Raw genomic sequence first — 23,170 nt, 5'->3', positions numbered from 1 at the left:
CCCCCCCCCACATTCAATAACCTTGTTGTAACCTCCTCTCCAACAGGTATGAGGAGGAAAGACAGGCAAAGCGGCCTTAAAAATTCTCAGGTGGAATCAGAGGCTGGTGGAGGCAGTTCATCAAGGAAAAATTAATGCTGGCTTAAATTCACAGATTTCTTTTAAATGATGATTTAGGCAGGTATTTATTATAACAACAGATGGATAGGCACTTTATTGCAAACAGAATAAATTATGTACATTGAAATCCATTTTCCTGGTTTGTGCAGTTTTGTGTTAAATAGAAATATCTGTAGATAGGCGATGCAATACAAATACAAGTGCAATATATATGTATATGTATATATATATGTATATATATATATGTTTATATAATTTTTTAAACTCAGTGGCTGATGTATGGGATGTCCAAGTTGGCATCAGGAAGAAAACTCACCAAAAGTGAATGCAGAGAAAAACAGCTTTTATTGGGCCTTGACGTTTTCAGTGAATTGCCCTATTAGGAGAAACATACCTGAGTCTAGTTGCTTAACTTTTCCCATTTCCCCCCAAAATCTGATAACTTTCAGAAATGTTCTCAGTTTTCCCAGTTGACAGAGCCATCGGATACGCTGGTTATAAAAAAATGGGAGGTGTTCTACAGTATGGCTAGGAAGATCAAAATCATGAGACAAAATAGAATACCCTGTAGCCCTTTGATTTCTTTATAGGCCTTCAGATCACCATCTTGCTGACTTACCAAGGATGGTCTTGAATAAACCTTTCCTGAGATTCTGTTTCTCTTAACTCATATTTTCTGTTGTTCAGTTTTCATCAGATCTTGCTTGTTTTCTCATACTTCCTTGAAAACTGTCCTGCTAACTCATTGTTAGGGCCTAGCTATCTCCGAGACCGCCTGCTGCTACCGACGACCTCCCATCGACCCGTGCGCTCCCACAGAGAGGGCCTCCTCAGGGTGCCATCAGCCAAACAATGTAGGCTGGTGGCCCCCAGGGGGAGGGCCTTCTCTGTGGGGGCTCCCACCCTCTGGAATCAGTTGCCCCCGGAGATAAGAAGAATCCATGACCTCAATGCCTTCCGTCGTTCCCTGAAAACCTATCTTTTTCAGCAAGCCGGGTTGGCTTAGAACAAATTTTTAAATTCTTTTAATTAGTTTGTGATTCTTAACTTCGGGCCAAAATTTATATATATTTTAAATGTTTTAATATTTGTATTCTATGTTTTTTATCTTGGCTGTACACCGCCCTGAGTCCTCAGGGAGAAGGGCGGTATATAAATTGGAAATTAAATTAAATTAAAATTAAATTGACACTGTTCTTCCACAAAGCTTGACTGTTAAATCTTACTGCGTCTCTTACTTCATTTGCCACTATTCCTCTCTGTCCAGCTGTGGCCAGCTAGAAAAGATGTTTCATTTTATTCATAAAAGCAACCAGTCTAAGCAACCAGAATGTTTCTCAATGTGCCAGGTGCACAATTAAGAAATAAGTGTGGGGCATTGTTTTATCTTACAAAATAATTGAGTAATAATAATCCCTGGATATTCTGCTGTAGCCGTTGGAGGAGAGGTGGGTAGGTCCAGTGTTTTCAACCTTGGTAACTTTAAGATGAAACACTGGTTTAGTCTATATTGGCAAAACATCAGAAGAAAATCTGTTAATTCCTTTTCTGACTAATACATGTTATTAGAACGTATAAGCTTTTGTGACTTGCATCTGATTTCATCAGATGCATTGAGTGGCGTGAAAGATGGAGGATTTAAATTGGGATTAAAGTCGAGGAAGGAGGGTAAAACAGGTTGATTATGCAGATTACATGTGAGACAGATTACAAGTACCTTTAAATCCTACATTTTATGCCTTTTAATGAAATGTGCTAATCTGCTTGGGTGGTCCTTGAGTTAGTACTAAGTATCTGGGAGCTTCACCTGTTGAATGCACTAACCTGATGATCCTCTGTAACTCTTCCACTGCTGCAGTTTGCAATCTGCATGCTGGAAGGGACTTGGTGAGAAAGCAAAGGGCAATAAGCTTGGGTGGAAAGGAATGCAAGCATAGAAAAAGAAGAAAAAAGAAACCTTAGTAAGGATACCGAGGAGGTAGCACATTCAAGAAATTATTATGTGGTGCTGCTGTTTTATATTGGTTTGTGTGTGTTTAACTGCAGAGCAGGACATTCTCTGTATTGGCAAGTATTGGCAGCTGTTAGACTTCTCAAACTATTTGGGGACAGCCCTGTATATTATATAGGAAGGATGAAATCTTTACATCCATGTCTGTTAGACATGAATTATTTTCTCAGCAGCAATGACTGAAAGTTACCGTTTTCTGAACAAAGCAAATTAGATAGTATGTGATTGTGGGAGAAACAAGTGTATAGTAGAGCTGTGTTTCTCAACCCCAGCAACTTCAGGATTAATGGACTTCAGCTCCCAGAATTCTCTGGGAGCCTTGGCTGAGGAATCCTGGGAGTTGAAGCAGGGATGAAATCCAGCAGGTTTTAACAGGTTCTGGAGAACTGGTAGCAGAAATTTTGAGCAGTTCGGAGAACCGGTAGTGGAAATTTTGAGCAGTTCGGAGAACTGGCAAATACCACCTCTGGCTGGCCCCAGAGTGGGGTGGGAATGGAGATTTTGCAATATCCTTCCCCCAGGAGTAGGGAGGGAATGGGGATTTTGCAGTATCTTTCCCCTGCCACGCCTACCAAGCCACACCCACAGAACCAGTAGGGAAAAATTTTGGATTTCACCCCTGAGTTGAAGTACACACATCTTAAAATTGCTGAGATTGAGAAACACTGGTATAGAGAACCTGGAAGAAACTGTCCTCTTTTTTTATTGGTTCCTGATCCTTATTTGGGATTTCCTCCACATTTATCATGATTTTCGTCCTACATAAATGGAGAGTAGTCTATACTTATACTGTATTTTTGAGGAATTCATTATGTGCCACCAAGTTGTTTTCGACTCCTAGTGACCATATAAGCGTTCACCATTTCCAAGTCTTTTTTTGCACATTTCAACCCCCAACAATAACCCTCTGAGACACATACTTTCGCATCCCTTTTTCTTCTCTCTACCTGAGAGAGAGGATTATTTTCTTGGTAACCCCTATTGGAGAAGATGACTGAGGATCAGTGGTTTCAGAGGCTTTGCTTCCATCTCTCTGGCTTTTCAACTGTGGTTCCACCACTGGCAGAGTTTGGTCCAGGATGCCTGAACTAGGACACGGAAATGATCCTCTAAACTAGGGAAAATCTGGAACTGTGGGGGCGGGCTGAGCCTTGAAGGGAAGCTTCTTCCTTGCCCTGCCTTCCCATGGTGATTTTAACTGGGGGGACTCCATTCCCCTGTTCTGCTTGCCATCCTGTTTAGAGGGGAAGGAGAGGTCCCGATCTTTGAGAGTCCGTTGTAGTAACAATTTCTTGGAATGAACAACTAAGCCTCCCTTTTCAGTTCTGCTTCCACTCCCCTCTGCTGTTGGACTTCAGTAAGCTTGTAATTGCTGAGGACTTACACAGCCAGGCTGGAGATAATGCCTGACACTTACCTCCAGAGCTGCATCTTAGTAGACTAGACTAGACTAGACTAGACTAGACTAGACTAGACTAGACTAGACTAGACGACTTGACTTGACTTGACTTGACTTGAATTCTTTATTGGCCAAGTGTGATTGGACACACAAGGAATTTGTCTAGGTATATATGCTCTCAGTGTACACAAGGAGAATAAAATACATTAATCAAGAATAAAAAGATACAACACTTAGTGATAGTCAAGATTACTAATAAGTTATCAAATCGCACTAGGAAACAAAAACTATAAATTGAAAGATACAAGCAACATGGTTATAGTATCGATAATAAGTGGGAAGAGATAGATACTAGTAAGGAAGAGAAGAATAATAGTAATACAGTCTTAGTAAATTATTTGACAGTGTTGTGGGAATTAGTTGTTAAGCAGAGTGATGGCATTTGGGAAAAAATTGTCCTTGTGTCTAGTTGTTCTGGTGTGCAGTGCCCTATAGCGTCATTTTGACGGTAGAAGTTGAAACAATTTATGTCCAGGATGCGAGGGGTCTGTAAGTATTTTCACAGCCCTCTGTTTCACAGGCTCTGTCTGGCTTTCATGTATTTCCTATAAAAGTTCTATTAAATTGTGATGGGCTATTGGAAGTCAGAGCACCCTGACTCTATGCACATAAGATGCTTAACTGTACTGCTGGATTTGCACTAAGCCTTACCAGAGTTACTAGTAATCACTGTTACTAGTGAAATTCTATGAATACAAACACCAGGCGGATGGAGGTTTGCCAGCCTGGTTTGCTGTTGAGACTCGAGAACATAGTTTGAATGGAGAGTGTGTGTGAATTTTCTTTTAAGAGAGCCCATGTTATTGTAAGCTAGCCCTTTTCCCAGAAAGCAATTGTGTGGGCTTTTCTTTTGGGGGTTAGTCTTGCATTGCATTCAAAATCATGTGAAGTATTAGTACCACTTTATAAAGCCTTAGTAAGACCACACCTGGAATACTGCATCCAGTTTTGGTCACCACATTACAGAAAAGACGTTGAGACTTTGGAAGAAATGCAAAGAAATGCAATTAAGACGATTAAAGGTCTGGAGACAAAAACATACGAACGGTTGCAGGAATTGGGTATGGCCAGTCTAGAGAAAAGAACAACTAGGGTGACATAGCAGTATTCCAGTATTTGAGGGGCTGCCACAAAGAAGAGGGGTCAACGTATTTTCCCAAGCACCAGAAGGCAGGACAAGAAACAATGGATGAAAACTTATCAAGGAGAGAAGCAACCTGGAATTAAGGAGAAACTTCCTAACAGTGAGGACAATTAACCAGTGGAACAGTTTGTCTCCAGAAGTTGTAGAGGCTTCATCACTGGAGGATTTTTTAAAAAAAGACTGGACAGCCACTTGGTTGAAATGGTATAGGGCAGTGATGGCTAACTTTTTTCTCTTCGTGTGCCGAAACACGCATGTGCCGGCACCCATAGTGCAATGTATGCGCCCCTTTGCATGCGTGCATGCCTCCTAGGCCCCTATGCCCTCCATGCATGTGCACACGACCCCCCCCCGCTTCCCATTTTGGGCCTAGTAGACCTCCCTGCAGCCTCTTGGGCCCAAAAATGGGCTGTGGGGGGGTGCCACACACCCCCGCTTCCCATTTTGGGCCTAGTAGGCCTTCATGCAGCCTCTTGGGCCCAAAAACGGGCTGTGGGGGGGGGGTGCCACATACTCCCGCTTCCCGTTTGGGCCTAGTAGACCTCCCTGCAGCCTCTTGGGCCCAAAAACGGGCTGTGGGGGGGTGCCACACACCCCACTTCCCATTTTGGGCCTAGTAGGCCTCCCTGCAGCCTCTTGGGCCTAAAAACCCCCTTGCCCCCCCGCCGTGCATGCATGTGTGACCCGACCCCCCGGTGCATGCACGCGTGATCCCCCGCACATGAACGCACGTCTCCCGCATGCACCCCGACCCCCGCACATCCCGAAAATCAGCTGGCTGGCCGGAGGCGCGTGTGCACGCATGCATGGTGGAGCTGACCTGGGCGATGATTCGCGTGCCCGCAGGGAGGGCTCTGTATCAGCTGTGGCATGCGTGCCATAGGTTTGCCATCATGGGTATAGGGTCTCCTGCTTGAGCAGGGGGTTGGTCTAGAAGACCTCTAAGATCCCTTCCAGCTCTATTCTGATTGATTGATCGGTCAAAATGATTTGGAAAGGGCCATTAGCCTAAAAGTCCTATCTTCCACCTGTTTTCTATGTAGATCCCGACAAAAGATCCCAGACTTGTAACCATCCAACCTCTCTTCTACTTCCTCTCTTGATAATTGGTTCCACCATCAAACCATTCTTGCCATCAGGAGATTTTTCCAAAAATGAATATGAAACTATTAATTACCTTTGCAAAGTAACCTCAAACAGCTGGGGGAAGCCAGACTAGAGTTATATCATGGAATAAGTAACAGAAGTGCTTTGCTGGCCACCAAATATAGCAGTTTGATTGAGAAGCAAATGGGATATCTTGTAGGATTGCATACCCAAGCGTTTTTTTGGCAGTTTTTTCTCTGAGAACACTTTAATGTATTTCCTCCTCTTTTATTTCCTTTCCTGTTTTGTTTTTTTTGGAAAAAAAAAACCCAGCAAGCTAACCCGAGAAAGTGGGACTGATTTCCCCATCCCAACTACGCCCACAGTGCCAGACTCGGAAACAGAGAAACTGATCCGGGAGAAGGATGAGGAGGTGAATAACAGGGTACTGTTTTGGGGGAATTCAGAAACATACAGGTAGTCCTCGACTTATAACAGTTCATTTAGTGACTGTTCAAAGTTACAACAGCACTGAAAAAAAGTGACTTATGACCATTTTTTACACTTACGACTGTTGCAGCATCCTCATGGTCATATGATCAAAATTCAGCTGCTTGGCAAATGATTCGTATTTATGGTGTGTCCTGGCGTCACATGATCAGATTTTGCGATCTTCTGATGAGCAGTCAATGGGGAATCCGAATTCACTCAACACCCGTGTCACTAACTTAACAAATGTCATGATTCACTTAACAGTAGTGGCAAGAAAAGTTGTAAAATGGGACAAACTCACTTAACAAATAGCTCACTTAGCAACATATATGTTGGGCTCGATTGTAGTTGTAACTCGAGGATTGCCTGTACAGAGAGCTGTATTGTACAACATATATAGCTCAATTTAGCTCAGTGCAAGCCAGATTCACACATCAAGCTGACCAGCTTTTTTAAGAGCAGGTTCACACACTGTGTCTATGGAGATTCTCAGTCATCCAGATCATGGTTGTCCCACAGGTGCCTTTTTTTCAAGAGGCTGCTGAACTTTCTTGTTTTTTCTTTGAAGACGTTTCGCTTCTCATCCAAGAAGCTTCTTCAGCTCTGGCTGGTTGGTGGGGAATGGAAGGATTTATGTTCCTTGCAGACAACCGGTCATTTGCATTGTTTTAGAGCAGGCATCCTCAAACTATGGCCCGCAGGCCGGATACGGCCCACCAATGCAAAGTATCTGGCCCGTGGAGTGGTGTGATTAAGCCCCGCCCCTTGCCATGGGCCTTATCTTCCAGCGAGCCAGCTGAGGGTTGATCTCACTGGTGCAGCCTTGAAAAGCAGCTCTGGGCTTGTAAAGTACTGCTTTAAATTAAAAGTCTTTGAAAACAATTTAAACAGGAGCTTAGGAAGGAGAAAGGCAAAAAAATATGGACCGTTAAATTGGCCACGCCCACCCACTCACATGACCACCTAGCCACACCCACCCAGGCAGTCCGCCCCCCCCCAACAGTGAGGGACTGTGAATCGGCCCCCTATTTAAAAAAGTTGGAGGACCCCTGTTTTAGAGAGTCGTTGAGGTCACTTGGAGGTTGTCTGTGTCCTCAGGGTCACCTGAGTAGTGCATTTGCACATTTGCACATCCCACCCGTTTCTGCTTTCCCAGCATACTCAATTCTATCAGCAAAAAGTGAGAGCCTGGTGGCGCAGTGGACTAAGTGCTGTTAAAGTAGCACTTAGTTGCCAGCTGCCTGCAATTACTGCAAGTTCAAATCTCACCAGGCTCAAGGTTGACTCAGCCTTCCATCCTTTCAAGGTAGGTAAAATGAGGACCCGGATTGTGGGGGCAATAAGCTGATTTTGTATAAAAAAGAATACCGCTTGGGGGGGGCCAAAAGCCCTACTAAGCAGGTATATACAAAAGAATGAAGGCTATTGCTTAATGCATTGTAAGCCGCCCTGAGTCTCCGGAGAAGGGCAGCATATAAATCGAACTAATAAATAAGTAAACTAATAAAAGTGGCGGTTCTGACCACTTGATCATAATAATTAGATCAAAAACAAAGCTAGGCTACCTTCTTTAATATGGGTGTTGGGTAATTTTGCAAGTTGAAGTCCAGACAACTTAAAGTTGCTGAGACTTAAGAACAATGCTCTTAAGACAGGGGTCTCCAACCTTGGCAACTTTAAGCCTGGAGGACTTCAACTCCCAGAATTGCCCAGCCAGCAACGCTGGCTGGGGAATTCTGGGAGTTGAAGTCCACCAGGCTTAAAGTTGCCAAGGTTGGAGACCCCTGCTCTAAGAAGAAGCTGGTATCCCATGAGTCTTTTTACCAGGAGAGACTGAGCAAGGCTTTGTGACATCATTAGTCCTTTTCCCAGGGGTTGAGATTATGACTATCATCATCAATTACATTTATATGCATCCGACTTTCAGCAACTCCGGGTGGTTCACCAATTGGGAGTTGTACTAGAAGACTTTAAAAAGTCCCTTCCAACTCCGTTATTCTTTTGTCCTGTTAATTGTTGAAAACATTTTTTAAAAAAGTAAATGGCAGGATGACGAATCAGATAGAAACAACAACAACAAAAAATTCTGTCTTCCACTTTTCCCCCTCCAAATGTGGGAAAATGTTTCTTAGGTCCATTAAAGTTGGTGGCTTAACACATTAAAGGTACAGTCACAATGCACTTCATCTGGCTACTGATTTAATCTATATTCTGAGTTTGCATAATAGCATTTAGACGTAGATTTATATACCGCTTCACAGTGCTTTACAGCCCTCTCTAAGCAGTTTACAGAGTCGGCATATTGCCCCCAACAATCTGGGTCCTCAAGGTCAATCTTGAGTCTGGTGGGATTTGAACTGCCAAACTGCAGGAAGCCAGCAGTCAGCAGAAGTAGTTTGCAGTACTGCACTCTTAACCACTGCACCACCGCAGCTCAAAATAATAATATATTGTTCTGTAAGGTAATTGAACGATATGGGTTCTTATTACGTGCTAAGCCAGGGTTAGGGATGGAACTAGCCATCGCCATTGTATAATATGAATCTGTGGCAGTGTTTCTCAATCTTGGCAACTTTATGTGATGTGGACCTCAACTCCCAGAATTCTGAGAGCCGAATTGGCACCTCTTAAAGTTGCTTGAGAAACATGGTTTTATGGCAAAGAGGACATTGCTTCATCATTTCAGCAGTGAAACCTGCGGATGTGGAACATATTTCTTCTAAGCTACATCTGACCTCTATTCTTGTCAGTTTTATAAGACATGTTTAAGTATCTCTCTTTTAGACAGCCCTGTTTAGACAGTTTGTTAATTTGTCGTGTAAAGTATGTGTTTTGGTATTTTCAATTTCGTACTTTAGGGGGCGGAAGGTATTTATTTTGAAAGTTGCTTTGGGCATTCAGTTTGCACAGAAAAATTAAGCAGATAAATTGCTGGTTTATTTTTCTCCTTTCAGTTACGAAGACTGCAGGAACGGTTGCAGAAAATCCAACAGCAGATGGAAGATTCATAGTAATCATAAATTGCCTCCTCCCCAAATATATTTTTTGTCCCTGCTGGCTGGCATTCTTCCAAAGCAGAAAATGTTTACATCCCTCTGAATTTCACCCCATCTCCAGTACTTAGTCCTTGTCAAACATAAATTGCTGCAATGATCGCCTTAAAACCAAAGTTCTACAATTACTTACCCCTCTAAGAAATGAGAAACTCAGAAAGGCTTCAAGATGCTACCGCAACCTTCTAACACACAGGAACTTTTCCTTTCTCCATCCAGTCTGGCTACTGATCATCATTGTGGTGATTTTTCTGTAGAGTGCAGAGACAAACTATTCTGCAATCACAGCACTGAAAGGAAACTTAACTCTCATCCGACAGGCAGACTACGATAATTTGTACCAGCAAACTGTGGTTGACAAGATTCTGCTTAGATTCCTTTCTAACCCAGTTGTAAAAAAGATGCAAGAGTAAAAAAAAAAAAAGGCATACGCAAAACACAAGATATTCTCTCCAAGTCCATCTTGAAATTATTGGCAAAAATATATGCACACGAGAGATGAAATGGCAAAATTCTGATCTATAAAATGGTAAAATGGAGAACTTTCAGATGTTGGAAATGCTTAAAAAAAATACTTCTGGCCAGCAATTAAATTTCTCATGATCCCCTTAAAATGAATGGGAGCTGCCGAAATCTTGCACTGAGAAACTTCTGACTGAATTAAATACTTAAGCACTTCCCTTTGCAAAAACTCTGTTTTGTTCTATTTTATATTTATCTCCTCATAAGTGAGAGTCAAAACATGGGAGTTAATATAGTTTTTGCAAGCTAATAATATTAATTTTATTTAAGTTTTTCAAGCTATTTATCAAAGTAAGATAAAATTTAAAAAAAATTACTGTCCCACGCACATCCATGCATACCCAGCTGCATGGTGGACGTGCAAAGTAACCAGGCTTCTTGCAAGGGATATTCAGTTTCATTCGAAATCGTTCCTTCTCATGTGTCTTAAGTGACTGTGTCTCTTTTGTGAATGTGTATCAGCTCATACCCTCAATCAAGAACACCTAAATTAGGACTTTTCAGCAAGTGGATCTTGTAATGTGTGGCTTATTCCAAATGGAAATTTTTCTAAAAGTCTGAAAAAAATGCTTGGCACTCTCCCCTCTCTGGAGGATCAGAATCTGCATGCTGCCGCTCTTATGGGGATCAGTCTTCTAAATCTGCTTAAAATGTCCGTCTCCGCCAATGATGCATGCTGCCATTAAATGACGCTTTGAAAGAAGATCCCAGGGAACAACGCGACACATCTTTCTCAAACCAGCTGATTGGTTGCTTACAGAAAATGTTGGTGAGATACTCTCAAAAGAAGAGAAACAGCCAACCCATCCACTCTTCTAGGTCTCCCTCACTTCAAGGCTGTTCAAAAGGACCATCAGAACCCAGGATGGTCAACTATGGCAACCATGGCCACAAGGCATTTTCCTCTTTCAAGGAGTGGTGCCGATGGAAAGTGCGCTGAGAAAACCAAGGTGATCAATCTCACTGGAGATATGGGTGCAACCCCATGAAAGCCACCTCTGCTGTTCCAGTTTGGAGCTGAAGTATGGATGGCCCTTCCTTAAACAGGCCTTTTCTCCCTGTAGGATCCACAATGAAAGAGAAGCAGAGGATTGGCAGAGGATGGAGAGGAATTCAAAGTGCAAGCAAGTAGCCTAGGACACGAACTTGCTGGAGCAAAAAGATGATGCTTCTGAATAAAGCTAACAACCTTTCATTTGTAGGCCAGCACAGCATGAGAACATGCTGGATCAGACCAAAGCTCTCATGTTAGTAGCAATGATAATTAGTGGTGTCTTTCCTCTGGCCATGGAGGCTCTGTAGGAGTCAATTGTTGATAGATGCCTGTTAGTACCCTTCTGTCTCATCCTCTTTTCTAATAAACTGCCTGTCATAACAGCTGCCACAATGTCAATGAATCCAGATCCAAAACAGACTTGTAAGCTGGGCCAAGTCTAGGAGAATATTGGTTATTTTCTCTAGAAGGTTCAGAACCCACTGGGCATCGTAGAACCATTTCTATAGTAACTATTATAACATAACCTGCAGAAACTTCTGATTAAAGAAAGGCCCCAAAATTGCAGGTCTTGAAATAAGAAATCCTTAGATTTTAACCATTCCTTTCCACCCAGCTCCAAATGCAATAGGATTGCCAACTGACCAGAGTGGGGGAAAAGCCTAGCCTTAGCCTAGCATAACCTGGCCTGCTTCTGTGCTTTAAAGATATCTTGGTATACTTAAACATGTTTTTCATTGCATGGAGGAAATATTACTACTTGCTAGTATTGGTAGAGCAAACTGCTATTACAGAGGCTGACCCCATACTCTTGGCTTCAATATTTATAGAGGTGCTTCCAGTTAAGGCTTTTCTTGTGCAATTAACCTGGTTTATTTGTGCAATATTATTGGGGGGGATGAGAATGTAATTTTCACTAGTAAACACCCTTTATTTCTCTTCCATTTCCCCCCTATAATGTGAAGAAAAACTCGGAATGGGGAAGCTTTGGATTGGTACTGTTAAGCTGTCCTGTCTGAAACTATAATTGTTATCTTCCTATTGTGATATTATGATGGCTATCATTTGATGTGCTTATTCTTAATTATTGATTACTTTTTATTATTTATTTATCCTCCAGGATACATACATACTCTAAAGTATCACTATTTATAACCTTATTTAAACATCATTTTATTATATCCTGTCGAGGCATAGTGAAAGCTGAAGCAGCCGACCACAAGGATGCCCATTAGCACATTCAGACAAGCAATTTCCCCCTTTCGCTTCAGTCCAACTTCCATGTTGCATACAAGGAGGACTGTTCTTGTGCCATAACTGAAAGTGCAGAAAACTAAAGGAAGTAGCCCCAAAATTATCTTTTCTTTTCAATCTTTTAAGTTTCTAACCTTCATGTTGTGAAGATAAGCTGCTGTGGTTAGATGCTAAGCATAAAACATGATGGCTATTAGATGTAGTGCTGGAATTCTGGAATGCATACAGTGGTATGGGGGGGGAGGTTTTAATACATTCAGGAGGGTGTTTGCAACTATGTGTTGGAAACCTTGTCCCTTTTTAAGTGTATTGCATCACAACATGTAAAAAAAGGGACACGGCTTTGAACCCACAATTGTGGAGTTTGCTTTTTTAACTCCTCTCCCTCTTCCCTCCCGTCCCATGGATGCTCCTGAATGCATAGTCCACTGTGCTCTCAACAGTGCTTCCAAAACATTGTATTCCTTTATTCTCACTGCCTTAATTGCTGGGTTAGTCCCAGGAGTAACAAAAGATGAGTGTGTGTGAGAGAGCTGTAGGATGTTTAGGAACCCTCAAACAGCATTTCTGCTTTTATTCATTCATTTTTCAAATCTTGATATTTTCCTATTAAAAAAAGAGAGAAAAATTCTATCTGTTGTCTGGGGCTGGGAAATATTTATTGAAAGGTTGTAAAATATATATTATATATATATATATATATGTTTATACATTCTAGTAGTTTATTTTTTAATCCCACCAATAAAAGTAGCTAATTTCAATGAGCCTGTTTGAGACTTGAGTTTTTTTAAAATATATATATATATATTGTGCCAAAGTAAGGGTCTTCCAGGTGTGATGTATGAAAATCATCTTTGATTTAATGGTGGGGATTGGTCTGTGATTGCATTGCAACAAAACAGTGAGAGCTTCAATTCATTCAAGTGATTCACATCCACTACAGAATGTTTGTTGTTGGGTTGGAAAATACTTTTCCTACACTGGGGAAATGATACTCTTTGAAAAGTGGAACTGGCCTTCTACAGTATTCGGAACAGAAGATACTTTTGGAACAGTCATCAGCCAAGGCAATGAAGCAGCATATTTACCATCCAGAGCTCATGTTCCCAGGGAAATTCAGGACCCATTGCTCAGGTCAGTGTGCAAAAAGAACATTCTAATACATATATGCTTATTCCTAGACTTAAGGCAGGGGTGTCAAACTCAAGGCTTGCAGGCTGGATTTGGCCAGTGATGTCGGATCTGGCTCGCGGGGCAGTCCTGGAAAATGTAAGGGACCAGCCTGTGTTGCTTCGGCCCAGTCTATCCGCATCGCTTTGGCCCAGTCTGCCCAATGCAAAGAGGAAACATCGGGCCAGCGTAACTTCGGCCCGGTCTACCCAATGTGAAGAGGAAACATGCCAGCAGTTTGGGGAATGGCGTCAAGCTGGCCATGCTCACCCAGTTGGCCACGCCCAGCCAGACACCCCCCCCCCGAGGTCAACCACAGCCCTGAAGTGGCCCTCTATGGAATTGAGTTTGACATGCTTGATTTAAGGTAATCCCAAATAATTGGAAAATGGATAGATTATTTGTACAGAAAGATCCAAGCCAATTCTGAGCTTTTGAAAACCACCTTACCAGTGGTACCACTCCAGACGTCTGGTTGCCTCTCTGTGCTGGGCTGAGCTGGACTAGGTTGGGCTGGAGGTGGCATCCTGAGAACATGCCCCTTTGAAGATGTCCTGGCATGTTACACAGAATGATTGGGCGTTGCTATTCCCACTGTTATGTGAATGCTGTGTGGTAGGGAATCCAAAGATTGTTACTCTGCAGCAAAGATTAAGTCTGCAAGAACCACTTCACTTCTCAGTCTCATTGAAAAGAAATAAAACATGGTTGAGAGTCCAAATTATTTTGATGGACTTCTTTCCCACCTCAAGGACAAGAGGAGCACATGTTAATGCAGGTGTGTGGATATGCCCCTGCTGCCAGGTTGAAGGAAGACAAGTGCAGCTTCCAAAGCAATGTTTCTTAACCTTAGCAACTTTAAGATGTGTGGGCTTCAACACCCAGAATTTCCCAGCCAGCAAGGAGTTGGAAGTACACACATTTTAAAGTTGCCAAAATTGAGAAAGGCTTGTAAGAATAGAGCAAGGAACACCAATGGGCCTTCCGAGGGATGTCCAAAAGAGTTAAGGAAAATATTTCTTGACACTGAACTCCCAATCCTAAATTGACAGCTTATGTTACTCTGTGGCGATACACTACTAATCACATGTTGCTTGCTCATATCACTGATCGCAGATTAACCAGAACTTTATGAATAGGCTTGAAGAAACCAATAACCTTGTAACCATCTAGGATGGGAAACTTGGGTTTAATTCTGGCTTGGTTTCTAATGTAACCTATTTTCTAAGAATGCTGGGAAGAGGATGTGCGCTCTTTAGTTTCCTGAAAAAAAAACCAAGAACACATTAAGATTTCAATTAATGTATCTTATACATCAATTGAATCCTTGGGTGTTCTGCAGTATGTAACATAATACAGTAGGGCTCTAAGATGTTGGAAATTCAGATCTGAAGGGAAACAAAAACTGAAAATAGAGGCCCAGAATAAAAGTTGAGGTAAAAATATATGTTTCCAGGTCATTTGAAGCAATTCCAATATTTCACCTGCATTATTGCCTTGCAAACCAACTAACAACATTGTAAAGGGAGCTCAGCATTGATAACTTAAATCAGGAAGTGGCTTGATAATTGTTATCTAGAACAGGGGTCTCCAACCTTGGCAACTTTAAGACTTGTGGACTTCAATTCCCAGAGTTCCTCAGCCAGCTTTGCTTTGCTGGCTGAGGATCTCTGGAAGTTGAAGTCCACAAGTCTTAAAGTTGCCAAGGTTGGAGACCCCTGATCTAGAATATTAGGAATGAGGCAAGAGTTGACAAGCTTGGCAAGTCTTTCACCCCACATCTATGATGTTGACTTTGGCTTTCTGGACCAAAGCAGCACAGGGGTCATATTTAAGATTTGCCCACTTAAGAATGGAAGAATGAAGGAGTGGATCCAGTTCAATGAGCATAGCTCTGTGTAGCTGTCCTTCTGAATGCCAGCAAAGGGATCTGAAAAGCTTTCAAACATCCTCCATAAAAATGTCATCAAGAAAGTCATAGGTGGCTAGAACAAGGGAGTGGAAGGACTTTTATTATTTCCATGTAAATTAATTTTACATCACAGTTTTGTGAATTCTGATCATTGTCATCAGAGAGGGCATCACATTTCATTTTCAAAGTGCGTATAAATGTTTCACAGTCTTTGTCTAATTCATGTTCCTTCCCTTAACACTTCTCCTAAAGACAATTGAGGCAGACTGATAATATGATAAACTCCCCAATTCACCAAGATTGACTGAGTGAACAAATAATACAAGCTCTTCTCTTCAGTTGTGTTACAGAGCAATGACCCCGAGTGCAGGAACGACAGGGACTACACAACCCCATGTGTGCCAGAGTCATGTGGAAGAGCTGCCTGACTCAGGAAAACGGCTCACATGCTGGCTGCAATCTGCAGCACCTGAAGAGTGTGAAAGAATTAGGGGAACAGCATAGGAAACGCATGAAAGATGGAAACCAGACTCCCTTAAAAGGGGAGTAGAATAGGAAACCGGGGACTTCGCTGGCTATGATAAGATAATGACAGTCAAACATGGTCTAAAACCAAGATTGCAGGCATGAATGTAGAAATCAGAACTTCTAAAATGACTTTTAGGCCATCAGATAACAAAGGTACTCTTCTCCAAGAGACACATTGAGCCTGGGGGAAACAGGTTCCTCTTTCACCCTCTACCAGTGGTGAAATGTAAAATTTGTTGCTACCGGTTCTGTGGGCTTGGCTTGGTGGGCATGGCTTGGGAGTGGTATGGTCATGTGACTCGGTGGGTGTGGCCTACTTTTTTTTTCTTTTTTAAAGCATTTTTTTACTACCTATTTGCTGGAACCGGTAGTCAAAAAATGCTTTAAAAAAGAAAAAAAATGTTTCCGATGATCAGCCGGCACAACTGATTGACAACACATTTTTTTTCTTTTTAAAGCATATTTTTACTACTGGTTCCGGCGAATAGGTAGCAAAAATGCTTTTAAAAAGTTTAAAAAAAGGTTCTGACGATCGCGCGGCACAGCTGTGCCATGCGACTGTCGGAATTTTTTTTTTTTACCTTTTTAAAGCATTTTTTACTACAGGTTCGCCTGAACCGGTAGTTTTTATCACTACTGGTTCGCCCGAACCGGAGTTAACCAATAGCCTTTCACCCTTGCCCTCTACTGCAGACCTCCAGCCTCTCTTGTTTCTTGGTAGAACCACCAGGTCTTCTGCTGTGTCTCTTACACATAGCCATAGTTGGGAGAGACCACATCAGGCTCGGAGTGTCATGATCCTCACACCGGTATAAATGCAACATCCACACTCTGGGGCACAGTTTCAAGTGGCCATCAAAATTCTTCAAGAAAAACACTTAATTTCTATAGATGTACATAAAAGTGCCAATGGAGCAGAGATACTTGCTTATACTTTCCTCTGAAGATCGATCATAAAATACGCAAGGTCTGTCATCTTTTGCATCGAACATGAAATGCACTTTCACAAAAATATGAGCATTAGCCTTTTCTAACAGATGTTCATAAAATGTTGATGTATCAGTCTGGAAGCTTCAAAGATATGCAAAATCAAAATTTAAAAATGTTTTTGTCCAAATCTAGTACACTACTCTTAAATAGGGAGTCTTCATTTAGTCTTGACTCTTCAAAGAATGAACGTAGATACTGGGCAGGCTTTGTTGATAAAAATCAGAAATATTTGAAATTTCACCTCAGGTCAGAGTTTTGTGCTATTTCACCAAATCCTTCAAATCATACAGTGAATCTTACGCATACTTTCAATTTGTGACAGGGAAGCGAGAAGAGAAGAAATATGGAACTACAAGAACCTGTTTTCCAAATTATTTTAGATTTAGTCCCTATAAGAATGTGGTTCGTATAATAATCTAACAGCACTCCACCCTACTGTAACAACTGCTTCCAATTCCATGTATTTCAGGACTTAGAAGCTGCGTAGTTACACGTGAGCCATGGGTTGAGGAGAACTGCTTTCTACTTCTTTTGAATTTGCAGAATTTCAGACCGCCATTTTTAAGTTTCCCCATTTCTAAGCAAGAAGATCCAGGAAATTTACCCTTTTTTTTTTAAGCCATGATGTCTGTATGCAAGTTTGGCACATAGGACTTAACAAAGCTGGATCACAAGTCTATGGAGGGAATTCATTTTGAGATTGCAAGGAATGTTTTCTTTCTCCATATTTCCCTCCTTCAAAAAAAAAAACAAAAAAACCCCAACTTAAACGATAACATGGCCTTCAATTAAAATGAAAAAGATGCTGGTGTTCCCTTGAAAAGAACAGGAGCCTACTGGGAAGAGTTTAAGAAGATCCATGTTGTCTCCCTCAGCAGCTAACCAGACAACCAGAAGCCCAGAAACTGATATCTAGACCTGACTTTTCTTACCAGCACTACTAATAATCAGAGGTAGGTTGTCTCCAGGGATTTCCCAGCTGGCATGGCTAAACTTCAAGTCTTCCTGCCTGACCCTCTTGCACTTTGGTTGCACAACCAATGTTTGTCCTGGGTGCTAGAATGCCAGGAAAGAAAATGGTCTATTTTTTTTCCAATGGCCACCCACACTGTTAGTATTGAAAACCCAGGAAGTCTTTCATGGTTCAGGTTCTTAAAAATGTACTCTCAGGAACTGAAAAAGCTCCATTTTTTTTCTTTCCTTCTAAAGACTATCAAGCCAATCTCCTGTTGCACTGAATGATACAGGAATGTGCCTTTTTCCAAATAGCAATCTGAATGGCTGCTTCATGTCCACAAAAAGCTGGAGAGAGAAGGAAAAAGCAGGGCCTGTTCTCCTGCCTATGACATACAGGGTTTTAATATTCAGGGGTGTTTTTTTGCTTTTTGTTTTGGCACAAGAGGACATTTAGTCATGTAGCCCCACAACCCACAAGGGTAAGTTAAAAATATGTCTCTTAAGTTGTCTTAAGGATCCTTGGATAAGAGGAATTTAGCTGGTCTCCCCCTGAAGGCTCCTTTCTGCTATGCTGATCACCAGTGGTGGGATTCAGCCAGTTCGCACCACTTCGGGAGAACCGGTTGTTAACTTTCTGAGCAGTTTGGCAAACTGGTTGTTGGAAGAAATCATTAGGGCAGAGAACCGGTTGTTAAATTACTTGAATCCCACCACTGCTGATCAACCAGATGGAAAATACCTGCTGCCCATTTCCAGATGAGGGTCCAGTAATGTTTGCTCATTCTTATTGCTGACCCTGGCACATAGATTAGCTCATCCTTCTCCAATCGAATGCTTTTCAGATGGGTTGGAACTGCAACTCCCAGAATTCCTTTGTTCGCCTGGCCTCCAAACCACTGGCTAAGAATTCTGGGAGTTGCACAGTTCTGAAAGCCATGTTGCCTGAGGAGTTCTGGGAGTTGTAGTGAAAACAAATCTCCCTGGCAGGTCTGAAGACGGCTGGGAATGCACATCCCATGAGTCTATCCTGAACCTGGAAAGAGTTGGCTAGATTTTCAAGCTATGCACAGAAGTCTCCCTTTAGAAGGGTGACTTAGTTGTTTCCTCCTCTTTCTGTCCTTCTAGAAATCCAGATTGCCTTTTCGAGGGCCTGACAGCACATGGGTGTATGCATGTGCACACGTACATTAAATCTTGCAACAAAACCTTAACACGCATTTGGATCTCCAGAGTAGGCAAGCAGTTTAAATGGGGTGGTAATTTGGAGCAGAGAAAGGGTAAGAGGAGATTGTTTCAGCTCTACCTTATAGCTTCTCTCTGGGGCAAACTGCCTGCTTAGGAAATAGAATTTCACCAAAAAAAATCCAGCAGCCTTGGACTTTATGTACTTCTGCCGAATATGGTTGGAACAGAAGGAAGGAAGAAGCTAAGGTGTGCACACAGTGAAACATGCACACAGCACACGTGGGTATTGACAGCTACATTCACATAACAGATTTCACCTGGTTACTGGATTGAGCTATTTTGTGTGTGTGTGTGTGTGGATTTGCACAATATATCAACTTCAAATGAATCAAACAGGCTGGATTTGCATAACATGCTAAGCTATATAAAAAAATAAAATCCTAACCAAGGTTAAGAGTAGCAATAAGTTCAGTATGTTGTGCAAATACAATCTTCAGCCAACTGGGCAAAACATGTTGTGTGAATGTAGTCAGACACTGGATCCCAAGGAGCACAGAGACCAAACATCTGCACAGATCTCTCAGTCTTGCAACTTCCACGGAAAGGCTAAGCACATGCTAAGCACACGCATAGACCCCCGTGGCCTATTCGCAGAACAACAAAGTGGGGCTCCAGAATCCAAGTACGCAAGTCCACATATAAACCCAAGGCACCACTTTATAGGACAAAGGTTTTAAAGAGGATCTGTAGAGGTGTATTTGGGGGACAGGGTAGCAGCCCCCACCTTAATGCCAGCTTGTGAGCAGCTGCCAGCTGATGACAGAAGCTTATGTGCTCAGCGGGGCGTGCAAAGCTTTTTGCAACCACAAAGCGTACAAGGAGAGAGAGTCAAGGATCCGTCGCTTCTCCTCCACTTTGCGGGATGCGCAAGGAGAAGGATGTATTCACAAGGAGTATTTACAAGAACCCGGGCTGCCCCAGACCATCTCTGTGCAAGCCAGGCACAGAACTCATCCCCCAAGGAAGGAAGCAGGGAGAACCAGCTCCCAGTGGTTTTTCCAAAAACCAGCTCTAGCTGGTGAGCTGCGTGCAGCTGGTGGCAGGACTCGGCAAGAGAAGCTTTTCTTCAGCCCAGCTCATACAGAGACATGCAGGCTGGGGGCTGCTTGCCTGCCCCTGCTGTACTCATTCAGACACTTCTGCATGTGCACACAGTCCACTCTCAGCTCGCCGGTGTGTCTCCCAGAAGACCCGGTCCAATTGCTCCAGCTGTGGACTTAGGGGAAGTTGCATAGCCAGGTGCATGCGGAGAGCTTCCAGCCACTGCTCCAACCGACTGAAGGAAGGCCTGGAGAGAAAAAGCAGAAGAACGTGAGGAGTTTTGCTTGATCAGGCTAAAAGCCCCAAATGGCCTAGAGCAACCCACCCTCACCCTAACCCCCCCAACCTTTGGGGCACAGGGACCAGTTCCATGGAGGGCATATTTTCCACGGACCTGGGCAGACGTGATTTTGCGTGTTGCCTGGATCCCGTACATGTACAGATGGGGCTTTGCTCGCTTGCGCAGCCTGGTTCTTGGTGTGCTGTGAATTGGTGCCAGTCTGCGGCCTGAGGGTTGGGGACCCCCTGGCTTAGTGGGCCCTAGACAGAGTCTGAAGGCACCACACTATTTTTCAGTCTTGGCAGGTTGAAAATGTATGGACTTCCCAGCATGTGTGTGTGCCTGTGTGTTTCCCTCCATTGAATATACCGTATTTTTCAGAGTATAAGACGCACCGGAGTATAAGACGCACCAGAGTATAAGACGCACCTTAATTTTTGGGGAGGAAAATAAGAAAAAAGCTGATTGGTGGGTGGATCGGCCTTCCGGAATACCCCTAATCAGCTGTTCCCAGAGGTGAATTTTATCAACAGGTTTGTTGGTTGTGAGCTCTGTGCCTTGCTTTTTTTTCTGCCTCTGAAGCTTCTGAAGCTCAGTTTCAGAAAAAACTTTTTTTTTCTGCCTCTGAAAGCCTCCGAAACAGAGCTTCAGAAAAAAAGGCTTTTTTTCTGAAGCTCTGTTTGGAGGCTTTTTTCCTGAAGCTTCTTTCAGAGGCTTCTTTCAGCCTCTGAAATCTCAGTTTGGGAGGCTGGGCTGGGCTACATTCTGAGTATAAGACACACCCAGATTTTCACCCTCTTTTTTAAGGGAAAAAGGTGCATCTTATACTCCGAAAAATATGGTACATATTTTTCTCCACTGAAAGAGGACAAGAATCATGGTCACCAGGAGTCAAAAATATATTGACGGCACATAATCAGTTCCTCAAAAATATGAGCATTGGCTACTCGCCATTTAAAGAGGACAAGAATCCTGGTAAACATAGGGGAAATGCTGGATAGGGATCAGGATCTAATAAGAAGGAGAAGAGTTTCCTTCAAGTTCTCTATACTAGTCCTTTCTCAACCTCAGCAACTTTAAGATGTGGGACTACTATTTGCTGGCTGGGGAATTCTGGCAGTTGAAGTCTGCACATTTTCATGTTGCTAAGGTTGAAAACCATCATTATGTAGACCTAGAGACAGTAAAGGTTGGAAGCAACCTTGGCTCTCATCTAGTGAGATTGAAGGTCAATTGCAAAAGAAAAAGAAAAAGAAAAAAAAACTGGATGTGGGAGAAGCAAAAGAACAGCTGAACTTCCCACAGTCTGAATTTTACTGGAAGGTTGGAAAAGCCTTAACCTAATGTTTCTCAACCTTGGCAACTTGAAGATATATGGACTTTAGCTCCCAGAATTCCCCAGGCAGCATGCTGGGAATTCTGGGAGTTGAAGTCCACACATCTTCAAAGCTGCCAAGGTTGAGAAGCACTGGCTTAATTTGTCCTCCCAGGCTGGACCATCTGCCTTGAGGAAGACTCATCCCTTTCTCCAAGCCACATATCCTCTCATCCCCATATCTAGGGGCTCCCCTGACTCTCTGGTCTGACACGTCTGTTTCCACTTGCTCACCGTTTCTCATGATCCAAATCACAGCAACAAACAGCAATAGGAAAGAAGCTGGGAGGACAACTGGGAGGACAGTAGCGGTCCAGGAAGCCTCGCACATTGAGGCCAAAATCCAAGGTTCGAGGCAAGTAATCAGGGTCTGCGCTGACTCTTCCAATGATCTGTGCAAAATAAAAATGGAGTTGTTACAGGTTTCTCTGGACTGATCTAGGCTTGGTTAACAATCTAGAATAGTGATAGCTAATCTTTTCCGGACCGAGTACCCAAAGCGTGTGTGCGTGCCCCCGAATCCCCCCAAATGCAATGCGTGTGCAGGGCCCATGCATACGCCCCACCCCATGTATGTGTGCATGGCCCCCTGCATGCGCACGCCCCCCTGTGCATGCGTGCACAGCCCCCCTGTGCATGCGTGCACAGCCCCCCTGCATGTGCCCTGCCCCCGCAGCAGAGACACAAAGACCAGCTTTTCCAACTAACAAAATATAGTGAAAGGCAGAAACTTTCATAAATTGCAGCTCACATCACCTATCAAATATTAGTGTCTTTTTGATGTGAGCAGTTATTACACAATAACTGGTGAATTGCTACCAGTTCACTCCGGTTTGGGCGAACCGCTAGTGATAAAAGATACCAGTTCAGGCGAACTGGTAGTTAGCTACCGGTTCGGTTGAACTGGCAGTTTAAAAAGCTACCGGTAGTTAGCTACTGGTTTGGTTGAACCGGTAGTTTAAAAAAGCTACCGATATTTCCGATGATCCGATGATCAGCTGTGCAGTGAGGTTTAGCTAGCTTTCTAGTGAAGCTAAATCACGCGCCACAGCTGATTCCCCCCCAGCTGTTCTACTTACCATTCCCATTCTCCTTTTGGTGTGTACTGCGCACCAAAAGGAGAATGTGGAGGGTAAGCAGGAAATCCTGCTTTCTAGCGAAGCTAAATCGCGCACCACAGCTGATCCCCCCTCGCTTCTGCTTACCTTCCCAAGCCTCCTTTTGGCGTGCACTACACTTGTGCGCGCATTTGGTATGCACTGCACATGCACACACAGCACGCATTTGGCACGCAGTGCGCATGCACAGCCAGCAAATCAGTAGCAAACTGGTTCGGTTTTCACCACTGAATATCACCCCAACCCACACTGTACAACTGAGATACCAGCATACTTTCAACTTACTACTATTTGTTTAGCAACCATTCAAAGTTACATCGGCACTGTGAAAAATGTGATTTATACATGCATATGTATAATGTATAATACTCTTGCATATTCAACCATTGCAGTCCCATGATTAAAATTTAGGTGTTGGG

General features: G+C 43.0%; 2 protein-coding genes across 4 annotated transcripts in view; one reads left to right on the top strand and one right to left on the bottom strand.

The window, feature by feature from the left end:
• Window positions 1–12,896, top strand: part of SEPTIN4 (septin 4) — a 55,807-nt gene extending 42,911 nt beyond the window's left edge. Inside the window, exons 11-12 of one of the 3 annotated variants that reach the window (XM_070932124.1) lie at window positions 6,154–6,253; window positions 9,267–9,417. In XM_070932124.1, the coding sequence (XP_070788225.1) occupies window positions 6,154–6,253; window positions 9,267–9,323 (157 nt within the window). In that variant the 3' untranslated portion in view covers window positions 9,324–9,417. Of the gene's footprint in view, window positions 1–46; window positions 1,313–6,153; window positions 6,254–9,266 lie in introns of those variants that run through there. The other 2 variants (XM_070932122.1, XM_070932123.1) reach the window with 2 other exon arrangements.
• A 7,166-nt stretch (window positions 12,897–20,062) lies between these two features.
• The window catches only part of LIMK1 (LIM domain kinase 1), a 50,154-nt gene continuing 47,046 nt past the window's right edge, over window positions 20,063–23,170 (bottom strand). The window contains exons 15-16 of the mRNA XM_070946427.1: window positions 21,868–22,025; window positions 20,063–20,225 (exon numbers count right to left, since the gene is read on the bottom strand). Of these exons, the coding sequence (XP_070802528.1) occupies window positions 20,063–20,225; window positions 21,868–22,025 (321 nt within the window). The remainder of the gene's footprint in view (window positions 20,226–21,867; window positions 22,026–23,170) is intronic.

Source organism: Pituophis catenifer, unplaced genomic scaffold, assembly GCF_029215685.1.
Source record: "Pituophis catenifer annectens isolate HBS135680 unplaced genomic scaffold, rPitCat1.0.hap2 SCAF_1, whole genome shotgun sequence".
Classification (NCBI taxonomy): domain Eukaryota; kingdom Metazoa; phylum Chordata; class Lepidosauria; order Squamata; family Colubridae; genus Pituophis; species Pituophis catenifer.
The sequence above is the reverse complement of the archived record's forward strand: the minus strand, read 5'-3'. Positions and strand labels throughout refer to the sequence as shown.